The sequence below is a fragment of the Gymnoscopelus braueri genome (genome assembly GCF_963280865.1).
Source record: "Gymnoscopelus braueri genome assembly, chromosome: 13".
Lineage (NCBI taxonomy): Eukaryota > Metazoa > Chordata > Actinopteri > Myctophiformes > Myctophidae > Gymnoscopelus > Gymnoscopelus braueri.
Window position 1 is genome coordinate 27,664,468 of NC_137615.1, and position 20,674 is coordinate 27,685,141.

Here is a 20,674-nt window from a genome sequence, read left to right on the forward strand (position 1 = left end):
GTGTGTGTGTGTGTGTGTGCGCGCGCGCGCCTGCGTGTGTGTTTTTGTATTTGGTATAAGTGTGCGCGCGCGCGTGTGTGTGTGTGTTACATGTGTGTGTGTGTGAGAAAGTTAATGCTGCAGTTTGTGGTTGGCTGTTCTAAAATCAGAACACCTCATGTGTAGAAAAGACACACATCCACGTATGCATGCACGCACAAATTAATGAATGAATGCACGCACGCACGCACGTGCGCACACACACGCACGTGCATGTGCATGTGCATGTGCACGCACAGACATACTGTAGACATGCAGCCAGATCAGAGATCTGATGAAATTCATGGAGGAAAAGATCTGCAGACCACAACACATTGAGAAGACTGCACTGCATAGTGGTAGAACTCATGAGTTCATTAATACTCTGTATGTGTAGTGACAGAACTCATTAGTTTATTCTAGTACTCTGTACTGCATAGTGACAGAACTGAGAGTTCATTCTCACATCTGGCTTTAAAAGAAGGAAGTGGCTACAAGCTTTTCTCGGTAATGAACTACTCCCAAATTAGAGAAGAGAGAGAAGGAAATATGGTTTTACTGTCTGGGCGTCTAAATGTCTATTTATACATCTGTGTGTATATAGTATGTTCTTCTATTATGTCTGCATGCATGTGCATTCACGCATGTGTTGGTTATTTTTGTTCAGCATGTATATATAATTAAAAGATATACAAGAAATGTTCCGAAAATATGTTTTAGAGAAATACAGAAAAGACAAATTGCATCAAATAGAACCAGAGGTTTTGTTTTTCGGTACTATTTGTTTTAACCACTTAAAGGGCAAGACCACTTTGGTAGAGGTTTGGGTTGTGTAGTTACCTTGCCATGATGTAACTCCAAAGGTGGACAAGAAATCAAAAATAATTGCTCCATTGATTAGAAATTGATAATTCTAAAATTGCTTCTCATTGACTTACATTGTACGGTAAAACAGCTCTCAAAGTCACTCTTTTAGCACGTAAACGAACACGAACAAAGCTGATTCAGACAATATAGAACATCACCAAACCCAGTACTGTTTGTTTTTTTAATAAAAATGTTAACTTCCTGTTGATTTTACTATTTGAAGATCCGGATCCGGATCCGCGAATCCAGTCCGGGTTTTCTTCTTAATAAATATAGCAATGAAGCCGATATTTATTTCATAGCAAAAATAGCAGATATAAGCTCACAACGCAGCGCATGGCCAACATTTTTGGCAGAATTTTTGCTTTAGCTTTTTAATATATATATCTTTTAAATGTCACCTATAATTGCATTCCCAAAATAGGGAGTCGGGACAACAGGTTGAAAGTATGTAGAATATATTACATTAAGTATTCTATACAAGCGACAGCATGGTGTTGTTCAATTTGGCAGAGTTTGATTTATTCAGCAATAAAGTAGCTTCACATCTAATGGATCTCTGAGTAAATACAAATGTAGACTTTAACTTTGTGTGAGATTGCGTGTGACACATTTGGCATATACAGAAGTTCCCACATACAGTATGGATGAAGCAGATAACAGTTTTATGCAAAAGTGTGTTTCTGTGTGTGTGTGTGTGTGTGTGTGTGTGTGTGTGTGTGTGTGTGTGTGTGTGTGTGTGTGTGTGTGTGTGTGTGTGTGTGTGTGTGTGTGTGTGTGTGTGTGTGTGTGTGTGCACGCGCGCGCGTGCGTGCGTGTGTGTGTGCGCGCGCGTGTGTGTGTATATCAGATAGGGTTGATTTGCTTAGCTGTCGGCTAAAAGTCATAAAGTGTGATTATTGGACAGCGCCCACTACCCAGACAATATTCAAATGTGGCAGAGACACAGGACTATGTGTGTGTGTGTGTGTGTGTGTGTGTGTGTGTGTGTGTGTGTGTGTGTGTGTGTGTGTGTGTGTGTGTGTGTGTGTGTGTGTGTGTGTGTGTGTGTGTGTGTGTGTGTGTGTGTGTGTGTGTGTGTGTGTGTGTGTGTGTGTGTTTGCGCGCGCGCGCGTGCGAATGTTGAAGCAGAAGCAATGGGAGGGAATGAGGACAGTGGGAAATCAGTGACCATGTGTGCTTTTTTGGTGTGTAAAGTTAACCTCTTGAACCCTAACATCCCTATTTGGGGCATGTCATAAACATTCTGCGAAAATAGGCAAACATTTGGCGAAAACAGGCAAATCTACAAGCTTACAACATGTCACAACGCAACAGTTTGTGATCTTGTAGATACAGATCTCCATCGGAGAGATTCGGTGTAGAGGGTAAAAAAAGGAGGGGACCAAAAGTGGGTGAGAGTGAACAAAACGGTATGTGAGCACGTGGACAGCGAGAGTCAGGAAAGAGTTAATAAAAAAGTTTATGTGTTTATTATGGAAAAGCGAGGGGGAGGACAATGGAAGCATGGAATGCAAATGGAGAGATATGGAGGGAGATATTACAAATATTCAGCTCGGGAACCAAATGAGAAGTGTGGGGGAGATGGATGACGCTGTGGAGGACACCTTGTTGTTTGTACAATATTCTTTGAAATGAAGGCTAAGTCTAATATTTTCTCTAAAATATAGTATGTAGTTTTACAGAGACCATAATGCCTTACAGATCTTCATAGTAACACTTGCAGGAAGTATATTGTAGCAGGTTCTGGTTTTAGTGCTAACATGTTTATCATTGCCCACAAACTGCTATACTAAGTTTACAAAAGCATATTATCCTACAAATTATACATAAAGTAAACATGTTCACAGGATACTAAAGAATAAGATGAATGTGTTTTTAAATGCACTTTTTGTCAACTGTTTTGGGGGTGGAGGGGGGGTTGCAATTTCTTCTTAGTGTAACACTAAACTCGAAACTGCTACAGTCTATTGTTACTAGGCATTATGGTCTATCTAAAAACCACAGAATGGGCTTTGACAGGGTTAGGTCTGGTTTACTTTATCGGTGTATCTTGCTCGCCGAAAATAGCAGATCTATACCACCTCACACCGCATTGCAATAAATCAACGTTTAAAACAATGTTTACAGAGAAATGGGAAAATACTGTATTTTGGGTCGGATGGGTCCTGATTTGGACAGTGCAACATTTGGGTCCCAGTGGGCAGCCACATGAGAGCCATTGTTTTAGGTTGAAAGAGCAAAGAACAGAGATGTGACATGCTCAATAATACCATGGCACTTTGCCTGGTGCTTATTGTGTCTATTGTAAATGGTGTGAGGTGTACTTTTTCTGGTATCTCCTTTCAGTTTTATTTGTGTGTGAACCCATAAGCATGCCTGAGGTTGTGTGTGTGTGTGTGTGTGTGTGTGTGTGTGTGTGTGTGTGTGTGTGTGTGTGTGTGTGTGTGTGTGTGTGTGTGTGTGTGTGTGTGTGTGTGTGTGTGTGTGTGTGTGTGTGCGCGCGTGCGTGCGTGTGTGTGTGAGGGGGGGGGATTATGCAATTCAAAACGGATATGAATAATTTATTTGAGATAATTTATGCCTGTGTGTTTTTCTTGTTTGTCTCAGAGTTGGCGGGATGGAGAATGGCAGCGGGGGTCCATCTGGGTCGTCCGAGGAGGCGGAGGCGATGCTGTGGGAGAAGGTGGAGTGTAAACGGCATCAATTAAGCCGCTCCATTTCGCCTGCTAAGATCACCCCATACCTCAGACAGTGTAAAGTCCTGGATGAGCAGGATGAGGACGAGATCCTCAACTCCATGCTGCTGGTGTGCAAGGCCAGCCGCACAAGTAAGCAAAGACAGAGTGTGAGTGTGAGTGGTGTGTGTGTGTGTGTGTGTGTGTGTGTGTGTGTGTGTGTGTGTGTGTGTGTGCGTGTGCGTGTGCGTGTGCGTGTGCGTGTGCGTGTGCGTGTGCGTGTGCGTGTGCACGCGCGTGTGTGTGTGTGTGTGTGTGTGTGTGTGTGTGTGTGTGTGTGTGTGTGTTCTACAAACCTCTGTGGTGGGTGGTAGGTGGTGGTGAGGCCAAAACTGTCTGCCCGGTTCTCCTCAGTGGCTGGAGCAATTGATCTGAATTTGCACACAGCCATTGACCATTATCATGCCCACGGAACTGCGAAGCTCGTTTTCCGATTTCACCAAACGTCAGCGTTTATTAGCGTTTTACCCAGCTGTGGGATGGCCCCGCGAGCGGTGGGATGAATGATCAAACTGAATCCATAGACCCACTGTCTGCCACAAGCACACACAGAGAGCGTGTGTGGACCGCGGGGGGAAGCGGGGGGGGGGGGGGGGGATGCGCCACGGGACGGGACGTGACGGGACGTGACGGGACGTGCGGGGGGGGCGGGCACGACGGGACGCGCAATAACCCCACGTTTGCAACTATTTCGCCTGCGCACTTCACCGGGTATGGACTAGTCTGAATAACAACTAGCAGATTCACACGTGCAATGTTCGAATCCACGTTGTGTTATTAGCAGTAGCACACATAGCTTAGCTGAAACAGCTTAAACATCAACTTCCCATGGTTGTGGGACAGAGAGAGCACATCACCGCACAACGGAGCAGAGCGTCGAGTCCGGGGACCCTCGCGAAGCATTCGCTGGGGGTCCGACCTTTCTCCATGCCTGCCTCACGGCTGCTGACAAACACCTCTCTGTGTGGAGCTGCAATGTGTGTGTGTGTGTGTGTGTGTGTGTGTGTGTGTGTGTGTGTGTGTGTGCGTGTGTGTGTGTGTGTGTGTGTGTGTTGTAACTGCCAGGCAGACATCGACTTATAGGAACACATGCTGATACATGTCGGCTCTGTTTGTGGTTCAAACCCAACATATTACACATGATGTCATGGTCTAAACAAGCTAATGAAATGAGCTAACCTGGCCTTAGGGTAAACTGACTTAAGGTAGACTAGTAATTCTAGATAGAGCTAATGTGACACCAACTCATAACCTCTGTCTCATCAAAGTCTCAACGATCTCTCATTATTCACACCATTATCACATATCTCCATTATGCAACTATCTATCTTTACATTTCGCAAAATTCAGCGCTTCCGTGTGTCCTGGTTATCACCTTCCCTTTTCATTCATTGTCTCCGCCAGGCCAAAGGCATGGCGAGAGAGTATGTTTTACCCCCTGTCCGTCCGTCCGTGTGTCTGTGTGTGTGTGTGTGTGTGTGTGTGTGTGTGTGTCCGTCTGTCACCAGCTAATCTCCGGCACCGTTGGCCCGGTCGCTCCGAAACTGTGCACACACACTCCCTGGATGCCAATTCAGAACTTCTGCCCCAAATCTTTCACATGGGCCTGTTATAGCGCCACCAGGAGGCCGATTTGTGCAAAACCCATTTTTTTATATTACTCCTACAAATTTTATCCAAACGTCATGCAAATCAGTACACAGTATCACTATAGTCATGTGATCAACATGGATCTGTCCAATTTCCCATATTCTATCCTCATTGCCTAAGGTTGGCTTCCAAAGTTTGCAGGATTGGTCCGTTTTGAACAAAATGCCTCAAAGTATACACACAGCTTGCGATTTCCGTGAAATTTCACACGCACATTCCCACTAAGCCGAGGAAGAAATGCCACCCTTCTCACATTGGCCTGTTATAGCGCCACCAGCAGGTCTAATGTAGCAAAACACATTTTTGGAACAAAATGCCTCAAATCATGAATGCAGAGTGTCAATGCAAGAATAAATGGCACGGTTGGCACCCTTTTCACATTGGCCTATTATAGCGCCACCAGGAGGCCAGAATAACGTACCTGACCTGGCGGAGACCTGTGCTCCGAGGAGCACTTTTTCTAGTTTATTTTCTTTCAACAATATTTCGGCCCCGTACGAACCACACCGGAAGGGAACACCGTTAGCAAGAAATAGCCAAAATGGCTAATAATGCCTGGATGCCAATTCAGAACTTCTGCCCCAAATCTTTCACATGGGCCTGTTATAGCGCCACCAGGAGGCCGATTTGTGCAAAACCCATTTTTTTATATTACTCCTACAAATTTTATCCAAACGTCATGCAAATCAGTACACAGTATCACTATAGTCATGTGATCAACATGGATCTGTCCAATTTCCCATATTCTATCCTCATTGCCTAAGGTTGGCTTCCAAAGTTTGCAGGATTGGTCCGTTTTGAACAAAATGCCTCAAAGTATACACACAGCTTGCGATTTCCGTGAAATTTCACACGCACATTCCCACTAAGCCGAGGAAGAAATGCCACCCTTCTCACATTGGCCTGTTATAGCGCCACCAGCAGGTCTAATGTAGCAAAACACATTTTTGGAACAAAATGCCTCAAATCATGAATGCAGAGTGTCAATGCAAGAATAAATGGCACGGTTGGCACCCTTTTCACATTGGCCTATTATAGCGCCACCAGGAGGCCAGAATAACGTACCTGACCTGGCGGAGACCTGTGCTCCGAGGAGCACTTTTTCTAGTTTATTTTCTTTCAACAATATTTCGGCCCCGTACGAACCACACCGGAAGGGAACACCGTTAGCAAGAAATAGCCAAAATGGCTAATAATACTTACACATTTGCTACTTACTATGTCTTTGCAGTCACCGTGGTAATGTCCCTATTACCACCTTATTCACACCCCAGTCACATTAATTATGTCCGTAATTTTCAACCAGGTCTATAAAGATTGGCTTATAATAAGCGGACATTACAACACTGAGCGAGAGAAAACAAGTCTGTTAATACTTTGACTGCACACATCCCCGGGTATGGACTAGTATACAAATTCTTTATATCAAAACAAGAATTTGCAGTCATGATTGGAGACATTTCTTTCCTCCTTTCTCTTCAATTTGATTTTAAAGTCATACTGTGTAACATTAACTTTAATAGTCCTTTTGGCAACACCTCTCGTAGCCTCCATTACTACAGTGTTTGTCTGTAATGATATCCTTGTCATTGTGTTTTATTCATAATTCCATCAGGTCGTCTGCTGGACATCCTCCAAACTAAAGGTGAGAGGGGATATGTGGCGTTCCTGGAGAGTCTGGAGTTTTACTATCCTGAACTCTATAGGCTGGTCACCAAGAAGGAACCCACTCGCCGCTTTTCCACCATCGTAGGTGAGACACTCGCAGGTGGACGTAGGTTTGGACGGACATACACAATCAACATGACACCAAGATGACATGATTACACACACGCATTCACGCACACATACACGCACGCATGCACAGATGGAACAATTCCTACTATTTCCGCTGTTTTAAATGAGATCTGTGTGTTTTTTTTTCGTTCTTCTACCATAATACTTTCTTTCTCTCCGTCTCTACTTTCTCTTTCACTGTGCCATCTCTATATCGCCCTCTATTCCTTTCTTTCCAGTAGAGGAGGGCCATGAGGGTCTGACCCAGTTCCTGATGAATGAGTTGATGAAGCTTCAGCAACAAGCCAAAGCCAAGACACTGCAGCAGGCCGAGCTTGATAGAAAGAACTGCACCCTAGAGGATGAGCACAAGAAGCTACGGCTAGCTAACCAGGAGCTGCAGGCCTTCCAACAGAGTAAGACACAGCTTTTCTTTGAAGCAAGATACTATGGTTGCTCAACTACTCACCCACCTGTACTGTAGGCCTGCCCTCCTTCCTGTCTTACCTCTCTGTACTAATATACTGTAGCAAGTAAAGCTGAAAGTCAATAAATCAAAGTCAATGGGCTGAACATGCCAGAATGTTGGTAAGGTCACTGTTGGTATAAGTCACTGAGATTTACATTTTGTTGGTAAATCAATGTTGTCGCCAGGAACATTTGCGGGCAGCGGTGGCCTAAAGGTTAGTGGAGCACCCTTGTTCCCGGAAGGTTGCCAATTCGATTCCCCGGACCGGCAGGAATATCTGAAATCCGCTGAATTGCCCTTGAGCAAGGCACTGAACCCCTAACTGCTCCAGTGGAGCTGCTTAGTGACCAACAGTATAAGACTGTGGTTGTACTGGTCAGCTCCCAGGTTTCTATGTGCAGGGCGTTGCTGAAAATGAGCACTTGTGCATGGGTAAATAAAGAACAAGAACATTATAATTTGGATCAACCTTTCATATCAACCTGTGCTTTAAAATGCATTAACCATACATATACGGTATACTTTGGAAAATGGTCTGAGATAATGTCAAGTATACTGTGGGTTAAACATGCCAGACTTCCAGTATGGTAGATTCTTTCACAGATTTGTTTTTGTACTGACATGCCTTACATACCGGTAGATGTATTACATACGCTTATTGAGTCAGGACAGTGAGGAGGGACAGGAAGGTGCTGATGGCACACAACACAGGACTTTGAAGTACATTTGAAACCAGGTTGTTTTGATCATGTGGTCAGCGCAGTAAGAGGTTTTCTCCCCAGGGGGCTTTTGTTAGGTAAGACAGTGGTGGAAAATGACAAAAGGAGTTGGATGGCACTGAATGCAACACAGATCACACCCTTCATGACTGGCACAGATTCTAATCCATGACATCAAGGAGGCCTGCATGTTTGTGGTACTGTATGTGGTGGGCTAACTGAGCCCACCACAACTGAGAAAAACAATGTTATTCCACAGAAGTATCATGGTGCAGCAGGCAGCACAACCACAGCATGCATATCATGTACATGCACTATTGCGTCAAATCCGCCTTATGACATTGTTACATGTCACTAAAAAATAAATCTGGTTTGAAATGACCAATGATGTCACTGGTAGGCAGGTTTCTGAACTGTTCATAGCCCTCATACAGAAATGGTGCCATCTTACAATAAGCATTAGTGAGGAGTAGGACCAATTATTTGAATATTGGTTGAAATGGGTGAAGTGGTTTTTTAACCACTTTTAAACTGGTATCTCTACTTTGGGCATATCATTAAGAGGAGAAATGTTTCACAAACCTTTTCCAAACATTTTCTAAAAGCCATGTGAACCACGTTGGTTCTTTTGTGGTCTTCCAGGGTACAATAAGTTGAGAGAAGAGAGGAACGGCTACAGCGACGAGCTGCTGAGAGTGAAGGATGAGAATTATAAACTGGCCATGAGGTACGCCACACTCAGCGAAGAGAAGAACATGGCTGTGATGAGGAGCAGAGACCTTCAACTGGAGGTATATGGGTCAAACACACACACACAAACACGCACGCACACACACACGCACGCACACATGAAAATCTCAAATAAAATCGGGTTCCAGTGTGAAATCCATGGTTAGTACAGAGTACATTAAAGGGATATTTCACTTTCAAAAAAACTTTGGGTCATTTTATCGTCTACTCAGGCTTATGTGAGCCCCCCAGACCGTTTTTAAGTTGCTTGATTCAGTATTTAGATATTTGATATTCATTTTATCAGACACGCCCCCTTCCTATACAAACCCATTATAACTTCAAACTCCATTTTTAACATGTTAGATTCATCAAAAACACCCGTCCTTGGTTCTGGTGAATCACCCTGCCCTCCTAATACGCGAGGGGGCCGTGTTTTTTCGATTATTTTTTTCATTTATTTTATACATTTTTTTTTGTATTGAATTTTTTCCATTTTCCCAAAAAAATATTAAAAATAAATGAAAAAGGTAATCGAAAAAACACGGCCCCCACCCATAGGAAGGGGGCGTGTCTGATAAAATGAATATCAAATATCTAAATACTGAATCAAGCAACTTAAAAACGGTCTGGGGGGCTCACATAAGCCTGAGTAGACGATAAAATGACCCAAAGTTTTTTTGAAAGTGAAATATCCCTTTAACCTCGTAAATAGGTGAGTTGTAGTCCAGTGAGTGCTCCGCTGCTCAAAGCTGCTCAAAGCCAGCAGCTGTGCCCAGCAGAGAGCTCACAGGCAGGGAGGAGATATCTCTGCAACTTGTTTGTAAAAGATTGATATTTTTGGATTCTTCATTTTCCCTGAAGGCATGTGACAAAAACAAACATTTTCTATGAATTCAATGCATCATGGGGTGAGTAATTGATTGAAAAACTAATTTTGTGAAGTATTCCTTTTAACTCAAAAGGGTGTAAAAATTCTACAGGTCCATTTGGGTCAATTTGTACGCCTTAACAGAAGATTTCACTAGATAGTGAAAGCAGAACTAAATCTCAGGACCAAATCACAGGGATCCATTCACCTCATTGTTCATTTGGTGTGTTTACCTGAGTGTAGATAGACCAGCTGAAACACAGGCTCAACAAGGCAGAGGAGGAGTACAGGATTGAGAGAAGACAGAGCCTGAAGCTGAAGAACGACATCGAGAACCGGCCCAAGAGAGAGCAGATCTTTGAGCTGGAACGGGAGAACGAGGTCCTCAAGTTCAAGCTCCAGGAGCTGCAGTCCATCGTGCAGCAGCAGGTACAGTACCGTGTGTGTGTGTGTGTGTGTGTGTGTGTGTGTGTGTGTGTGTGTGTGTGTGTGTGTGTGTGTGTGTGTGTGTAGATGCTGACGATCGACAATGCTGACGATCGACAATGCTGGCGATCGACAATGCTCACAATGCGACGTGCTGCGTCGCATTGTGAGCTTGTCGATCTATTTTCAGCTAAAGCTTTCCCCACAATAACAGAAAAACTAAAATACACTAGTATTGAGCCCTGAGGGACTCCGGTTACCCATATGGGGTTTAAGTGGTTAAATATTGACGCTGTCACACTTTTTGGAATGATTTGTACTATACATGCATAGCATGAGCATTATTCGCAACTACTGTAAGAGACGTCAAGGCTCTATACAAATACCAGGAAAGAAAGTCTCTGTTGTGTAAACCCTTGCTTGAAAACATTTGATTTAAACAAACATTTAAGATGTTTAAATGTTTTGAGCACCTTATGGTTAGCCTGACACTCGTTTCAATTGTTCATTATTCTTTATACCCTGAATCGCCAGAATATATATTTTTAATGGCCTATAGGCTAGTGATTCAGGGGCTGGAGCCAGGCTATCTTATGGTAAAACCTGGTGAAACTCTATTCTATTGCGTACATATGATGTGTGTTTTGTTTGTATGTAGCCTGGACCCCTACCTGAATCAGACAAGGCCATTGTGGACATTTTGGAACATGACAGACAGGAGGCAATAGAGGACAGGCAGGACTTGGTCAACCGCCTCTACAACCTACATGAAGAAGTCAGACAGACTGAGGAGTTAAGGGACAAGGTACACACGCACACACACACGCACACGCACACGCACACGCACACGCACACGCACACGCACACATGTTGCAACACAAGCTGTGCCAGTGCCCTTGAGACCACATGCCCTGTCTAGAACACCCAGCCTTTCAACACTTCCTCTCCTCCTGATCTGTCTGTCTGTCTTTATCTCTTTCTTTATCTCCAGTAAACTGCACTGATAAAATGCAGACAGTAACCTGCATAGCTTCCCATCACTCCACAATAGGTGTATCAATCTGCTAGACACATTTCAGCCACATAACTTGCGTATGGATTGGAAAAACATTTTATTTATTATGTAAATACAGGTGTGAATATTACATTTCATCTTGGCGTTCAGGCTCTGCTACATAATGCTGCCAGCTCAGCACAATCAGAAGACAACCATTTAAGTGCAGAGAGATAATATCACAAACCCCCCCCCCCCCCCCCCCCCCATGGGAAAACAAACCCCGCAGGGGAAACAGAGCCTACAGGTGGAGTTGGGGAGGTGGTGAGGGCAAAGAAGCACATACCAGTGTGCAGTGGTATGTGACAGCAGGAGGAGCAACAGTGGAATATGGTGAGCTTAAATGTGCCGCCAAATTGGTTCGCTGCTGAGACACATCTCAGTTACATACTGTACTGCAGTGATTCTCAGAGTGGTCCTTGGGGGGGGGGGTTCCAGGGGGTCCCCAGCAAAAGTAAAGTTAATTTAGCATCACAATAATTTTAACCGCTTTATACATATATGTGTTGGCTATTCAAAAATAGCTGATCTACAAGCTTGTACATCGGCTATTTTTGATTATTTACTTTTTATTTTTACATATCAAAAATGATTTTTTTTAAATTATTATTATTATTTTTTTTTTACACAAATCTCTTCTGGGGGTTCCTGGCAAAAACCTTTTCAGATGGGGGTCCGTGGCCAAATACATATCAATTTGGCTTGAAAATGTCTGAGAACCACTGCTGCACTGTACCCACAGAGTGGTGCGCATGCATGTGACCCACTTGAGTATATCTGCCTAAAATAGCTTGCAAGCTACGCAGAATTACGGAAACAGCCTGTGTCAAAGTAGTTAATGACCTTATAATAAACAGACTCCTCCATTTTTGTGTTTTTATATCTGAGCTTGGCCTTTGATACTGTTGATCATGACATCAATTGATAGATTTGATAATCCAGTTGGCCATGTTCTTAGCTGGTTGTACTCTTTATGTAAAATACTCTCTTGGTCATTTCAAATTTCAATAGTCAATATTTTCTGTGGAGTCCCACAGAGCTCAGTTCTTGGTCCACTGCTTTTTAATACACAAATATAGCCTATACTGTATATGCTTTAACTTGGTATTCTTACTTTCCCCATATACATATATATGTTAATTGCATAGATTGTATCAACCACTGGGTGTCCCAAAACCTTCTACCGCTGAACAAAGCCAGTAAGGTTCAGACGTGGGAGAGCCATTTCTATTTGCCTTCACTGTCTGATCAGGTCAAACACCTATATGCATGCACAGCATACCTCATATCACGAAAATATTACTAGGACAGTTATTCATCATTTCAAAAACATATCCAACTTATCCAAAATGGATACTTGACACTGAAAAATGGGTCCATGAATCCATCTCCAACAGGTTAGATTATATGACTGTAATGCCCTCTCCGTTCCCTTCGCAAAAACACTGGGAATACTGCAGCTCATTCAAAATTCTGCAGCCTGCTCACTGGGACAAGAAAATGTTGAGCCCTATACTTAAATTATTCATTTTCTCTCTACACAATACATTTCAAGGTACTACTTACTGTTTTACAAGCCTTTAAATAGTCTAGCTCCTGAATACATCTGTAACCTGCTCCCTACTGTGTTGCAGTATTGCATACTATATACACGTGTGTATGTGTGTGTGTGTGTGTGTGTGTGTGTGTGTGTGTGTGTGTGTGTGTGTGCGTGTGCGTGTGCGTGTGCGTGTGTGCGTGTTTACGTGTGTGTACGTGTGTGTGTGTGTGTGTGTGTGTGCGCGTGCGTGTGTGTGTAGTATCTGGAGGAGAAGGAGGATTTGGAGCTGAAGTGTTCCACACTGCAGAAGGACTGTGAGATGTATCGTAACCGCATGAACACGTACATCATCCAACTGGATGAGATGATGAAGGAGAGGGACCAGGTAACGCGTACACGCACACATGCACGAGCGCACGCACGCACGCACGCACGCACGCACGCACGCACGCACGCACGCACGCACGCACGCACGCACGCACGCACGCACGCACGCACGCACGCACGCACGCACGCACGCACGCACGCACGCACGCACGCACGCACGCACGCACGCACGCACACACACACACACACACACACACACACACACACACACACACACACACACACACACACACACACACACACACACACACACACAGGACGTTGTCAGAACTTGCATTCACATTTCACAACTTGCATCACACCTGTATGTTACTGTGACTGGCTCTTTGGTGGTGGACAGACGCCAGCAGGATTCTTGGTTAACAAGTTCTTTATTTCCAAGTAACTACACACGGCTTGTCATGCCTTAGTTAGTGGTAATTATACCGTAGTTACTTAGCCATAAGCAAATAAGGAGTTACAGGGCTTGTCATGACAGAGGCTCTCTCTGTGTGTGTGTGTGTGTGTGTGTGTGTGTGTGTGTCTCTTTCTATCTCTCTCTTTGTGTCTCTCTCTGTCTGTCTGTCTGTCTGTCTGTCTGTCTGTCTGTCTGTCTGTCTGTCTGTCTGTCTGTCTGTCTGTCTGTCTGTCTGTCTGTCTGTCTGTCTGTCTGTCTGTCTGTCTGTCTGTCTGTCTGTCTGTCTGTCTGTCTCTGTCTCTGTCTCTCTCTCTCTCTCTCCCTCCCTCTCCCTACCTCTGTCTCTCTCCCTCCCTCTCCCTCCCTCCCTCTCTCTCTCTCTCTCTCTCTCTCTCTCTCTCTCTCTCTCTCTCTCTCTCTCTCTCTCTCTCTCTCTCTCTCTCTCTCTCTCTCTCTCTCTCTCTCTCTCTCTCTCTCTCTCTCTCTTGCACTGAGTCTACAGTAATTAGTTTGACTCAGGGCAATTGTGACTGCTTAAATGCTTAAACCTTATATATTTCGTTAACCAGGATTTTCCCAAATGTCTTCACCAAAAATAGCTGATCTGCCATGCATATATACATATATATATATAATATACATATTATATGTGTCCAGGCGTTCAAATCCAGGGATGAGGCCCAGCATCATTTCTCTCAGTGTCTGGTGGATAAGGACAAGTACCGCAAACTGATCCGAGAGCTGGAGGAGAAGAGTGATGAGCTACACATTGAGATTGCACGCAAAGACTCAAAGTTGGTGACCCTGGAGTCACGACTGCGACGCCTATCCAAAGACAACTGTCTGGACCAGGTTACAACCGTTACATATTATACTGTAATATCAGGGCAACTATCAATTATTTACTTAGCGATTATTCTATCCTATATTAAAATGTCCTTGTGGTTGGACGTAGCCTGGTTCCTGCCCCTCTTGGTCTGGTGTTGAGATGTGAACCTAGGATTTATTCGGTACAAAAAGTACAGCCAATGAGAGTCGGAGGTGGGGGTGGGTCTAACGACAAGCCAATCAGCGAATATCTGCTAAAGCAAGCTGTGCGATGACGTCAGATGTAGGCAGATCCGTGGATCTCTTGTGATTGGTTTAGGGAAATTCAAATCCCCTCCCCCTCGTAATCGCAGACACTGGAGCCAATTTCAGACTGAAGCTCCACCCAGCTTCAGGCTGATAATCAGGCTAGGGTGGACGGTGAGTGCTGGGTAACATCTGGACATAATTCGGTGACCACTGCTCTGATCAGCACAATATAGGACTTGATTCTTGAATAATCAAATAATCTTGAAGTGTGAGGCAATATTTTATAGATTTTTTATAATGAACTAAATTGTCTAGTCAATTATTATTAATATTATTGTTTTTAAATAATTGATTAAATAATTTAGTTCAATTAACTGTTGCATGCCTACACTGTAAAACCTTGAGAGTTTATGAGAGTGCACAAATGTAACCGGAAGGGTTGCATTTGTACACAAATGTAAATGTAGCTGGAAGGGTCCATTTCCTTATATTTGTTTTAATTTCTTATCTCCTTCCTTATCTGTTTGTCCCTCTGTTGCTGTTTTATCTCATTTTATCTACAGTGTACTGTGTGAGATATTTCTCTCTCTGCCTCGCATTCCACATATGTATTACTTTTCCCTCTCTCCCCCTCCCTCCCTGACAATTCAATTCATTTCAAAGGGGTTTTATTGACTAAATAAAACAAAAAATAAATGTATGTACAGTTAAGGCCTACTAGAATTAGGACATATATTAACATACTACGTAACGTCGACTTTGTAGTCAAGTATAGTAGGTGCAAAACTAAAATAATAAATATAATTTAAAAAAAGGATAAAAAAGTTTTTTTTAAGAAAGAAAGAGAAAATACAGCAGCCATTTTTTCAAATATATTAAATGATATATATGTTCTGTTTGCAGTACTGGGACCAGTATGGTGCAGATAGTTGCCTGTCTCTCAATCAGTCGTTTTGTTTTTCAGAGTTTGCCGAGGGACCTGACCCCAACCATAATATATCAGGGGGAGGAGTTTAAACCTTCCCAGGGCCAATCGGAATGCTCCAGCGATGACTCACCACAGTCCTTCTTCTTGCCTGAAGAGCCGCCTCGCCTCAGACGCAGGCACAACCTGAAACAGGCAGGGGTCAGCTTAAACAGAAACACATTCGCATCCAATCATTCATATATTTTGATTCTCACAAAGACAAAATTGAAAACAAAAGCATAGATTTCTGGAAGATTGCCGGGGTCAGGCCGGGGTCTGATCAGCCTCGGTCGGGTCGCCTGGAGGAGGGTGTCTGTTGCAAGACCCGAAACACCCAGTGACTCCAGGTAAAAACACTGATGATGTGTCCAAGTTTGTGCATCAGTAGATGTATTAACTGAAAACTCTGGTAGTGGGAGTACCAGTGACAACCAGGAACAGACTGGGTGACGAGACGACCACGAAGAGTGTGGTGACATCTGGAGAGTCAGAGGACGGCCGGAGAGACGGCGACCCGGGGTGGAGAGGATTGGCAGCCCAAACCACTTCTTCCGTGAGGAAGAACCCAAAAGCTAAAGACTGCGGTAAAACCTGCAAGGGTTTAAAATCCATCAAGTAGAATGAGATGTTTGCTGTTCAGCAGCAACGATGACACAACGAACAGAAGTCACTTCTGGTCAGACGAAGGAGGAGCCAGGCCCGGAGGCAACCCACAGTGCCTAGAGCCTCCTAGTGTCGCCAACACCTACTGCTAACATCTCACCAGCCACCCTAAGCCCCCAAGAGACAATGGGGGCATGCCACTTGGACACAGGCCGGGGTCTGATCAGCCTTGGTCGGGTCGCCTGGAGGAGGGTGTCTGTTGCAAGACCCGAAACACCCAGTGACTCCAGGAAACAACACTGATGATGTGTCCAAGTTTGTGCATCAGTAGATGTATTGTATTAAAAGCTCTCCTCCTCTAAAATAACTTGAAACCAAATAAAATTATATCGCCAAGATTTGACAACCAACAGCATGAGCGACCGTCGCTCCAGATGATGGGATCCAAGATATGTCCAAAATAGATCTATCCCCATTCCGACGTAGGACAGTGATATAGGCTATTAATCCAAAAGACGAATTTCCCCAGTAATCAATAAAGCTCTGGTCCATAATCTATCCGATAACAGCCTGCCAGTGTGCCCTGCTGGATTACCTCGGTAACGGTGAGCAGTGCTCAGTAGAAAAGGCTTATATAATGTCCTTGTTTTATTAGCCTATTATTTGGTGGTGGGGTTAAACTTTGTAAACTTCTTATTCTCATTTATGAGAGCATTACATTCAGCTAATCCATCGTGCAATCGAGGGACTCGCTTCCAGACAGAACAGATATACAAGTTGTCAAGGCGATGAGACGCCGACGAGATCTGTATGTTTTTGACGAGAGATGAAGTTGAACTTCTTTAGCACGTGAAGTTGGTTTGACGTTAAGTGTTTGAAGTTGGATATTTCCTGTTGCCTTTTGTGGTGTGAAATGGGGCGTGGAACAATGCAAATTAACTTCTCGGGAACGTGCTTGTGCTGATTTTAAGATCAGCTGGCAGCCGTCCGGATTCATCATGACATACACCTGTGATTCGCACATTTCAGGGCTACCTCGCACGTCTTTAGTCACTTTATTTCCACGTTATTTGCGATCAGCTTCGTGAATCATGCCCATTGTCTTTGGATGCCAGAAACCAAGTTGAGGATCCTCTCTATTTGCATGTGTGCGTGCAAGTGCGCATGCACATGCACATGCACAAGCTCACACACACACACACACACACACACACACACACACACACACACACACACACACACACACACACACACACACACACACTCACTGGGCTCACAATTCTTTTGTGTTTTGTTGTTCAGATCAGGGACAGAGTGAAGTCTCCAGTCTCTGCTCCCAAAGTCCTGGATCTTCAAATCAACTCTGAAGTAATTTCACCTGCAGGTAACACAATGACGCTGCTATACTGTAAATATAATATTACTGTACAGTGCATTCAAACACTGACCCTAACCTGTTTCACTTACTGTTTTTAGTAGCATATATGTACAATTTAAAGGCTGCACTTATGCCTTTTTCCAATTTGTTTTATTCATTTGTAGTATTAAATTGAATGCAAATGGTTCAAAACAGTTTGGTTTGGCCGTAATTTGGAGGGAGCACACCACACGTTTCAACAGCGACACACATTTGGTTACTTTGGCATTTTGTTCATATACCTACTTTAATTCATTGTCTCCGCCAGGCCGAAGACGTGGCCGAGACTAATCTCCGGCACCGTTGGCCCGATCGAAGTGAAACTGTGTGCACACACTCCCTGGATGCCAGAGCAGAACCTCTGTCCAGATATTTTCAGATCGGCCTGTTATAGCGCCACCAGGAGGCAGATTTTTGCAAAACAGATTTTCTTATTTTACTCCCGCAGATTTTGTCCAAACATCACGCAAATCGGTACACAGTATCTCTATAGTAATTAAACCAAACTGATCTGTCGGATTTTTCATATTCCATCCTGATTGGCTAAGATTGGCTTCCAAAGTTTGAAGGATTGGTCCGTTTTGAATAAAATGCCTCAAATCATGAACGCACCGTGCTATTTCTGTGAAACTTTGCACGCACATTCCCACTAGGCCGAGGAAGAAATGCCACCCTTTTAAATTGGCCTGTTAAAGCGCCACTAGGAGGCCACAATAACCTACCTGACCTGGCAGAGACCTGTGCTCCGAGGAGCACTTTTTCTAGTTCTATTTGCTGTTCTGTTGCTCTGCTATCATGTTTTTTTGTTTTAGTTTTTATTCTCGATGAAATGTAGGCTACACAAATGTACATCTCAGTGCACATGAGATGTATACTTAGAGAATTAAATTAGCACTCATTGATTTGACTGTGTATACATTATATTCTGTGCTTTTCCAACTTGTAGCGTTGTCAGTGAGCGGAGGAGATCCTTCAGAGATCCACACATCCAAATCTCATGTCAACAACATCTACCCTCCTTCCCCCCTGCCCTCCCCTACTCCCACCCACCCACTCTCCTCTGCTCCCCCCTTCCCCTCCTCCCCCTCGCCTCTGGAAGAACTGTCCAACAGGGCCAATATGGTGAGCTCTTCAACATTCCATATAACCACCCAGATTAACTGTACACTGTAAGATTACGGGTCCATTATTATGCTTATATTAAAATGTAATTGATTAATTAATTAAAAGCACGTGTTGCTGAATGCTTTTAATATAAGCCCCATTTTACACTTTGTCATATGACGGTGTGATGTGATTCGTGGTTGAGTAGGTAGACACTTTTTTACATTGTATTTACATTCTTTTGTCTTGCAGACTGTCAGAGATATGACTAGATATATTTCTATTTTATTTATTTTATGTCCAGGTGCGTTGTCGTAATGACAGCATCCAATCCATGCTCCCCGAGCCGCCAGAGAAGGCCTCACTGTACCGCAGAGAGAGGGAGAGAGAACATGACTTCCAAGTCCGCAGGTATCTATCTATCTATCTATCTATCTATCTATCTATCTATCTATCTATCTGTCTGTCTGTCTATCTATCTATCTATCTATCTATCTATCTATCTATCTATCTATCTATCTATCTATCTGTCTGTCTGTCTGTCTGTCTGTCTGTCTGTCTGTCTGTCTGTCTGTCTGTCTGTCTGTCTGTCTGTCTGTCTGTCTGTCTGTCTGTCTGTCTGTCTGTCTGTCTGTCTGTCTGTCTGTCTGTCTGTCTGTCTGTCTGTCTGTCTGTCTGTCTGTCTGTCTGTCTGTCTGTCTGTCTCAGAGTGTTAATCTATTCTAAATGGTCTGACCATGAGCTCTCAGCTGCTTTAGAACATTTATCAGTGCTTTGTTTTGAATTCCCTGTAGTGAGAACGTTTGTATGATTTGTGTGATGTGTGATGTTTGGTCTCTTCCAGCCTTTCAGGTGACAGTGACAACATGGAACTGGAGTTTGGTAAGAGCTTTTTGCACACTAGACTAGAATTGTGCCTGTACAGTGCATGTTTCCCTGTATTTCTTGTCTCTGTCTGTATGTATCTGTCTGATTCTCTGGCCCTCTGTCTGTCTGCCTGTTGATTTACCTCCGTCTGTCTTTCTCTGTCTCTTTTTTTTCTCACAGAGTAATTTTTTTCTCACAGAGTAATTTCTCAGAGTCTGTCTGTCTGTCTGTCTGTCTGTCTGTCTGTCTGTCTGTCTGTCTGTCTGTCTGTCTGTCTGTCTGTCTGTCTGTCTGTCTGTCTGTCTGTCTGTCTGTCTGTCTGTCTGTCTGTCTGTCTGTCTGTCTGTCTGTCTGTCTGTCTGTCTGTCTGTCTGTCTGTCAGTCAGTCAGTCTGTCTGTCTGTCTGTCTGTCCCTCTGAATCATAATCTATGCTCCATAGCACGACGGTGTCGTGCGCCGAAAAATAGCAGACCTACAAGCTCACGTCCTCACCGCGTTGTGGGCTTAGAGGTCTGCTGTTTTCGGCCATGAATCGGGCCTAACTGTCTTTCCATGTGTCTGTCTGTCCGTCAGAGAACGAGGGTCCTCCGTCTGTCCACTCGTCCTCATCCTCCCATCAGTCGGAGGGGATGGACACCTACGACCTGGAGCAGGTCAACAACATCTTCAGGAAGCTCTCTCTGGAGAGGTACACACACACACACACACACACACACACACACACACACACACACACACACACACACACACACACACACACACACACACACACACACACACACACACAGTGTACCAACACAAAACATCTGCAAAACTTTCACATCGAGTATTTTGTGTGTGTGTGTGTGTGTGTGTGTGTGTGTGTGTGTGTGTGTGTGTGTGTGTGTGTGTGTGTGTGTGTGTGTGTGTGTGTGTGTGTGTGTGTGTGTGTGTGTGTGTGTGTGTGTGTGTGTGTGTGTGTGTGTGTGTGTGTGTGTGTGTGTGTGTGTGTGTGTGT

The 20,674-nt window shown here is 44.0% G+C and overlaps 1 protein-coding gene across 3 annotated transcripts in view; it reads left to right on the plus strand.

Annotated features, from left to right (window-relative positions):
• card11 (caspase recruitment domain family, member 11) overlaps positions 1 to 20,674 on the plus strand; it is a 33,357-nt gene that overhangs the window by 2,191 nt on the left and 10,492 nt on the right. The window contains exons 2-15 of one of the 3 annotated variants that reach the window (XM_080447747.1): positions 3,496 to 3,716; positions 6,889 to 7,026; positions 7,289 to 7,465; positions 8,880 to 9,028; positions 10,081 to 10,266; positions 10,922 to 11,068; positions 13,117 to 13,242; positions 14,299 to 14,493; positions 15,683 to 15,844; positions 17,591 to 17,672; positions 18,652 to 18,827; positions 19,114 to 19,220; positions 19,654 to 19,691; positions 20,251 to 20,365. In XM_080447747.1, the coding sequence (XP_080303873.1) occupies positions 3,506 to 3,716; positions 6,889 to 7,026; positions 7,289 to 7,465; positions 8,880 to 9,028; positions 10,081 to 10,266; positions 10,922 to 11,068; positions 13,117 to 13,242; positions 14,299 to 14,493; positions 15,683 to 15,844; positions 17,591 to 17,672; positions 18,652 to 18,827; positions 19,114 to 19,220; positions 19,654 to 19,691; positions 20,251 to 20,365 (2,009 nt within the window). In that variant the 5' untranslated portion in view covers positions 3,496 to 3,505. The remainder of the gene's footprint in view (positions 1 to 3,495; positions 3,717 to 6,888; positions 7,027 to 7,288; positions 7,466 to 8,879; positions 9,029 to 10,080; positions 10,267 to 10,921; positions 11,069 to 13,116; positions 13,243 to 14,298; positions 14,494 to 15,682; positions 15,845 to 17,590; positions 17,673 to 18,651; positions 18,828 to 19,113; positions 19,221 to 19,653; positions 19,692 to 20,250; positions 20,366 to 20,674) is intronic. The other 2 variants (XM_080447749.1, XM_080447748.1) reach the window with 2 other exon arrangements.